This window comes from Pezoporus wallicus, unplaced genomic scaffold (assembly GCF_028554395.1).
Source record: "Pezoporus wallicus isolate ANWC-B61680 ecotype Strahan unplaced genomic scaffold, APGP_CSIRO_Pwel_v1 contig_13071, whole genome shotgun sequence".
In the NCBI taxonomy this organism is placed as follows: Eukaryota; Metazoa; Chordata; class Aves; order Psittaciformes; family Psittacidae; genus Pezoporus; species Pezoporus wallicus.
In genome coordinates, this window is record NW_026641407.1 from 646,952 (window position 1) to 654,195 (window position 7,244).

The following is a 7,244-nucleotide window of genomic DNA, read 5'->3' on the forward strand; positions in this document are numbered from 1 at the left end:
CCACTTCCCTCATCCCAAACCAGGGCTGGAACAAACTCTCTTCCCCCTGGGTTCACATCTGGGATATTATACCATTTACCAGGCTACAGAGACCCATTCCTAACTAGCATCAGCCCATCATTAGCCAGCGAGTGACACCTGCTGGTGGGCAGCGCACTGCAGGGCGCCTGCCCTGCGCCTCGCTGTCACCAACACCCACCTCTCTGGAGCCACAATGAATTAACGCAGCGATTCAGAAGTGGGATAAAGGCCGTGCTCGCCCGCCTGCGCTGCTTGTGTCCGATTCACAGGGGCTGACACAGATGAACTTGATGAATTTTCTCTCTGAAAAACAGCGTTGTCTCAGCCCTGCTTTCCTGCATCACTGGAATTACTAGAAATGAGCATCCTCCAGGGCAGAGAACTGCCTGCAGTGCTGCCATGAACTAAGGCTCCTCACTCCCCCCCGTTACTAACACCTCCACACACCAGGAAAACCCTAAGGACCAAACCTACAAAGTTCCTTCTCTATAACCTGTTTTCTAATCACAAGTTATTTCACTGCTGCTGTTTCACATGCCAGAGGTTTGAGTCACTTCTCTGCTACGCAAGCTCTAGATTTATGTGCTTAAGACACAGTGATGCAATCCAGGTGGCATTTTCACCTATTTTATTATACACAAAACATGAGCAGGAAGTTCTACTGAGGAGGCTGACCACGTCCACGACCAAATCCACCTCTCTGCAACAGAAAAAGAAGAGCATTAGAAGTCACTGTACTAAGCAAGTGACAGTGGCAAACACCCAGCAGCCAGAAGCACCAGTATCACAAACGAGCTGTCTTTCCTCCACTCTGCATTACTTTCTTAAGTATCCCCTGCTCCAAGCATAGCCTAACTCTGACCTGTTTGAAACTAGCTTCCTGACACAAGTTAACCAACCCATCCTAAACAGCTCGGCAGATCATGTCTAGAACTCTTCTATTTCTGAAGTCTGAATTCATGCATTTCCTCCAGAGAGCTCAGCCTGCTTCTTAAACGTGTCACTGGCTTCTTGTCACAGCAGTGTGACAGCCATCACATAGTTTCCCCAACAGGAATGTGATATGGGAGCTGGGCATAAAGGGTAGCGCAGCTGCCAGCCTCCCTTAAACAATCAGAGCCAAACACCTGAGAAGCATCACACTGAATAGCATGCAGGTATCACCTAGCCAGTTTCTCCTAATCAAAGCTTCAATAAAGGAAACAAACACTGACTGCAAATACTCACAAACTGGAATTCAGTTGCTGCTCCAGCACCGGCTTCAGCCTTCTTGTCTGCACCAGCTGAAGAGAAAGAAGAATGAGTTACTAACCAAAGAATCCGCTCCCCAAGTACAGTGTTCCTGCTTGCAATTTAACCTTTACCAAAAATGACTAAAACTAAGGCTAAACACAGCCAAGTAAAACTGCTGTTACTGAGACTGTTACGAGAGTTACTGAACCCACCCCAGAGAAAAGCCCATAGTGCAGGCTGACAAAATGCAAGATCAGACTCCTATCTATGCGCAGATGCAGGTGAACTCTGTTGTGCAAGTGCCCCTGCTACACTAAGAGTCTAATTTTCCCGTTTTTCTTGAACAGGGGCCAATACTGAAGGCAATTCTCCCAAAGAGATAAGTTGCACAAACAGCAGGGTCAGCCCCATGTTAACCCAGCAAGAGGATGGACACTCACGTGGAACAGCGCTGCGCCTGTACGTGTCCCTGTCAGCCTCTCCCCGAGTCAGGCGTGCAGGACGTTCACCTTCCAGACCTGAAAGTTAAACCAGCGACATCAAATGTAGTTCTCATCTAGAACACAAACTCATTCCCTGGTGACCCTGCATCCCAAGGTGGGGAAAAAAGCCCTCCAGTTTTAACAGTTAATCATTAGATCTACCAGCAGAGCTGCAGCTGGGACAGCTCAGTGTATATAAACCTCAACAAGAAAAGTGATGTTGTAAGGAAAACTTCACTTTAAGGAGGAAATCTGCCAAAGTGCACCAGCTTGTGCTTGGGTTAAAGTCAAATAATGTGAAAAATGGATTTAGGGCATTATTTCAACAGTCTTCAAACAAGGGCCAAAAATTAATGATAAAATAAATCAGAGATACAGGGAATCTGTCACATCCAACAAGCTTGTTCCCAGCTCAGTCAAAACACATGACATTCTGATCCCAACCCACAATACAGCTGCAGTGTCGGTATCACAAATCCTCCACAATGGAAGAGATTAACAAAACTAAGAGGAGATGATCTATGTAACTTCAGATTAGTATCACAGAGAACACTTGTGGGAAAGAAACAGCCATGGTGGAACTGCCACCCCACTCTTCCAGAGCTCACCCTTAGCATCAGAGACCAAACAGGTCCCACAGCACCAGGCTGAGGTCTTCCCCTCAAGGGTAGAACACATTTAAAGTTGCTGCCAGCAGTGTCAAGCATACAGCAAGAAACACGACCCATGCACTTCTACAGGCTTCATTTATACTATAGGCACTAGCTTTCCCCCATAAAAACACAGTACTTATAATGGATGCTTTTATTACAAAGAGAAACACCACCCACTGATATGCAAACAGATTTAACTTATCCTACAAGTGCTTTTACATCCTTCCTTTCTGTCAGGTTAAAACATTAGAGCAAACCCCAGAGACAATGGATTTGGAGGGTTTTTTAAACTTCAAACTTGCTCATTCTTTATTTCTAACAATTCAATTACATCTGTAACAGAGAAACAGACTGCAAATCTTGAACACACAGGAGTCTGAAACCTGCTTTAGACTAACTGCTTCAGCTTCTGTACCAAGCCTTACTTGAGAAAGTCAGGAGCACTGCATGGAAGTAGAGGAAAGGCCCCAAAACCTCAAGAGGTCAAGCAAGACCCAGAAGTTCTGCACCACCATCCACACACGCTCTGCAACCTTTAGTCTGCAGGCAGGTGATCCACACAGAAACACAGCCAGTATGTGCAGCCCTACCAGCTAACCCTGCCAAGGTGTGGACCAGTTGAGGTCACTGGCGCTGCCGTGAGAAGGGCTGCAGTGCTGTACAGTGAAGCTGCCCCTCTGCAAAAACCCTGAGCAAGTTTTAGCCCCTCGCTCCCGCTAGAGACATAATTTCTTCAGCTTGCTGGATAAACACAGCATCCAAAGAATAAATTTGGCAACATCCAAAGCTTCTCAGAGATCAAAGAAACCAACACCTTCCTAATTCCAATGCAATGCTTTCCTTTGAAGCACATGATGCTACAGTTTTGTTAAGCTAAAGAACAAATTGCAGGCAATGGAGGTGAAGCGCAGCATCTAGCACCTTGCTAATGGGGTATGACACAGCTCAGAAGCAGGAAGAGTGGACTGCTACCAAGAGCTCTGTCATGCAGGCCTCCCCTCTCACAGAGTAGGTCTTTATGGGCAGGGTGACATCCTACATTATTCTTGGTAAACACAAGAGGCAACTCCACACAAGGCAGACAAACCTACCATCACCTGCCTTGAAGGAGAAGATGCATTTCTTGCCCCTAGAGACCTTGCAACGCTGTCCTGCCAACCACAGCTGCAGTGATTCTCTCCCTCCTTTCCCTTAAGTTTCCAGAAGTTTTTATCTCCCCCAAGACCTTCTGGGCAATTTTACTGTCCATGTTCTGCACTGGGTTTTCTTCTCTACTGCTGGACAGAAGAAACCAGGAAAACCAAGCGTAAGGGTTTTTGCAGAGCATCTCTAAGCACATACAAGCAACATAATCATCCTTCCTACTCCGAATTACTAGCTTGGAACACAGTAACTTGTTTAGAACTGAACCAAGGGGCATGGTGGCTTCAGCACATCCACCTCAAGTTTATTTACACTGCACTGTTCTATGACTTTGCTCACCAGAAAGGATACCAAAATGGTTCACAAGTCATTCACAGGCCAATACCAAGCATACACAAGGAAAAAGCGTACCCTCTGCCTTGGGTGGCCTAGAGGGGCAGGTTTGCAACTCAGAATCTCATCATTTAATATTCCTATCTGCAACCAGAACACCTTCTGGAAACAGGTTTCAGCCATCTGCAGGTGGGTCTACAAGACATTTTGCAGGGAGGCACCCATGCAGAGGCAGCTGCAGGCAAGCGAGCACTCAGTATCAGCAGCACATCTGTTTGCATGACCACCATCTCCTTCACTTTGGGGTATGAAAACCCACCACGAAAACAAAACCAGCTACAAACCCAACACATCATACGTGTTTGTTGTAAACCTTTAGAAAAGTGAAGAGAGCTTTAATAATGGGACTTGCCCAGAAACACACAGGATAAAACCAGAATTATGGATGTTTAACTTGCCCACCGGTACCAAGCTCTAACTCCCATGTGAAGCACATCCACCACCCAGGGTTTGGCTTTCAGTCAGTCACCAAATCCTGCACCCCAAGTTTGTTCCCCATTTCACCCACCCCAGCCAAAGCCACTCAACTTTCACACACCAGCCTTCCAGGCAGTTCTTCTAACTCAGCCAGAGACAAGGTTCCCTGCTCCTGCTGCACTAGGTGGGCAGCACACACACCATCCTCCTTCCCAAACAACAGAGAAGAATTGCAGCAAGCCCTTCCCAAATGACAAGAACCACTTCTGAAAAGCCCCAGAAAGCCAGAGACATCCCTTGTCCTAGACCTCAGCCATGTCTGGGAACCAACTGGTGCTTCAACCCAGAGCCTGCAGTTCCAACAGGCCGGCTCTTCCAGGCACCAGTGTCACCACAAGCCCAGTCTCTCACTCAAAGCGGCTCACCCAGTCAGCCTCACAGCTTTCTTTAGCCCCCTCTCAGTAGGCCAGTGGCCATCAGATGAGTGCCAAATACTGAAGCAGTAAAACCTACACGTCTCCTTGATTTGCTCACGTTCAGAAGTCCAAAAATCACAACAGCTGACACTGCTCTGCTCCGGAAGCTGATGTCCAGCTGACTGCGCACTACACCTGCACCAGCACACTCAACCTGTCCCCTTCTTCTCCTCCTGAGCACAGCCCCCTCTCAGCTCACCTTTGGGCCGTGGTCTGCCTGTCTCTGGGCGGCTCCGGCGCAGGGTTGCAGGGACGATCTCAGGGGGCAGGTGAAGGTAATCACGCAGGTACTGGATGCCCTCGTTGGTCAGGTACCAGTAGAAATGCCTCCACGCAAACTGCTCTTTCACATAACCACGGGATTTCAGAGACTAGAGAGAGAACTCTGCATTACTTCACGTCTGAGCCTGATCCTCATTCAACACCTCTGATCAATATCCTCACCAGATGGCTTTATGAACACAAGAGCTCATCGAGGGTATGTGGGGGGGGTTCACAGGCACAGGTCTAAATTACAGCATCATTTCTATGCTGTGAAAAACACAAGGTTACCACACACACACACACAGGGGTCACAGCTTCAGAAAGGGAACTACAGATGCATCCACAAAAGAATAACCTGTGGTCTGGGGGGAACAATAAATCAAAGAGGAAATGGGAAAAATCAGGAAAAATGGGAAATAGCTGTAATAGGAAAGAAACAGCCCATGCAACTTCTGACTGTGTTTATCTGCTCATGGCTGATGATGCTTGCTGACAGGTAGGCAGCACCCTGGTGTGCCCAGGCTGCGCCTAGTGGCATCTGACCCTCGCCTCCATACCTGCATGGCTTTCATGACATGGAGGTTGGGCACGTTCTTGTCCACGAGCTCGGGGTGCTTCGGCATGTGGACATCTTTCTTGGCCACCATCACTCCCTCCTTAAAAAGGAGCTCATAGATGGCAATTCGGTTCTTCTTGGGCATCAACATCTAAATGAGATTAGAGGTAGACAGTAAATGCTGCCAATTTAAAGTAAACGCATTCAGGAGTCTACCAGAAGCAACTAAACAAAACCAGTGCTAGTTTGTAAGGATTTCAACACCTGGGCTGCTGGGCATCCCTTCCCATGGTTTTGCTGTGAAGGAAAACAGCAATCTGAACTTCTGAGCATTAACATTAAACCACATCACTGTGTTAAAGACTACGAACGATCTGCTCTCAGCCGAGACAAGGGCTGACACAAGTGGGGCAGAGATATAGCTCGGGGTGAGCCTTGTTTCGGCTCCACCGCCCCAGACCCGGGCTCAGTTGTGCCGCTCTCGTCAATCCACCGAAGCCCGGAGCCGAGGAAGCCGCTCACACTGCCCTCCCGGAGGGTCCGGAAGCGCACCCGAGCCCCATACCCGTGCACCAGAGCCACACCGCTGCCGCCGCACCCCGCGGGCCAACGCTTCCCGACACGCAGGGGCCGCCAACGGGAGGCTCTGCCTCGAGCAGCGGGAACCGGTGCCGGTGCTCAGGGCTGGGGACAGCCCGGTGCCACAACGGGGCTCCCGCCGCGGCCTGCCCCGGCCGCCGCCACAGCGCCAAAGCCTGGCTGCCCGGTAGCGGGCCCTCCCCGCGGCCTAGCGCCCCGCGGCCGCTCCCGCCCCGTCAGCTTCGGAGCTGGAGCCCCCCCACCGCGGCAATGCCCCCGCGGGGGCCCGGGCCGCGCCTCCCCGGCCCTGCCCCGCAGCGGCCCCGCGGCCCCGCCGAGCGATGGCGCCGATGCGAGGCCGATGCGGGCCCCGAGCGCGGCCTCACCGTGACTGCGGCGGCGGCCCCGAGAGCGGAAAGGAGGGGGCAGGCGCCGAGCGGCCGCTTCCGGCCTCCCGAAGGTCCCCAGTAGACGAGGGTGACGGCGGCGGTGCCTGAGCAGAGCGCGCAAATGGGGCGCGGGGTTGCCCTCCGCGGTGCCTGACGGGCGCGCACCCCCCCTTCCTCCGCCGCGATCGCGTCCCATCCTGAGCCCGACCAGCTCGGCTGCCCCCCGGCCGTGGGGCGCTGCCCGCTGCCACCCTGCGGGTACCGGGGAGAGGAGCCCCGCTTGGGCACCCCCGCAGCCCATCCCCGTGGCAGTGCCCTTTGGAGCCGGGCTGCGGCGCTCCCCGACGTGCTCCCTGCCCCGCTCACACCCAGGCAAAGGGCTCGGGGCTCGCTGGAGCCGCGCGCAGTCCGCTTTGTGCCCGGGGGGGGGGGGGGGGGGGGGGGGGGGGGGGGGGGGGGGGGGGGGGGGGGGGGGGGGAGATGCGGTGGCCCCAGGCAGGGGGATAAAGGGACCGGAGCTGTGTTCCTGTGTGCAATGTCCCCCCCCCATAGAGCGCGGCTGCTTCTGCCCTGCCCGGAGGTCTGAGCACCCCTCGAACATCCCAGACCCATGGGAGCTTCACACAGGGCACCCCCCG

At 52.4% G+C, this 7,244-nt stretch overlaps 1 protein-coding gene across 1 annotated transcript; it reads right to left on the reverse strand.

Moving 5' to 3' along the window:
• Positions 1 to 632: 632 nt before the first annotated feature.
• On the reverse strand, positions 633 to 6,693 carry RPS10 (ribosomal protein S10). The gene is made up of 6 exons (XM_057423591.1): positions 6,604 to 6,693; positions 5,640 to 5,789; positions 5,018 to 5,189; positions 1,695 to 1,772; positions 1,249 to 1,304; positions 633 to 721 (listed from the first exon to the last, which is right to left on the reverse strand). Exons 2-6 carry the CDS (start codon positions 5,787 to 5,789, stop codon positions 680 to 682), a joined length of 498 nt encoding a protein of 165 aa, XP_057279574.1. The 5' UTR covers positions 6,604 to 6,693; the 3' UTR covers positions 633 to 679.
• Between the last annotated feature and the right edge of the window lie 551 nt (positions 6,694 to 7,244).

Coding starts and splice junctions, on each gene's coding strand:
- RPS10 (XM_057423591.1), bottom strand. CDS start 5,789: ATGTTGATGCCCAAGAAGAACCGAATTGCCATCTATGAGCTCCTTTTT. Junction 1,773..5,017: donor AGGCAGACCACGGCCCAAAG/GTGAGCTGAGAG, acceptor TTTAACTTTCAG/GTCTGGAAGGTGAACGTCCT. Junction 1,305..1,694: donor CAGGCGCAGCGCTGTTCCAC/GTGAGTGTCCAT, acceptor CTTTCTCTTCAG/CTGGTGCAGACAAGAAGGCT.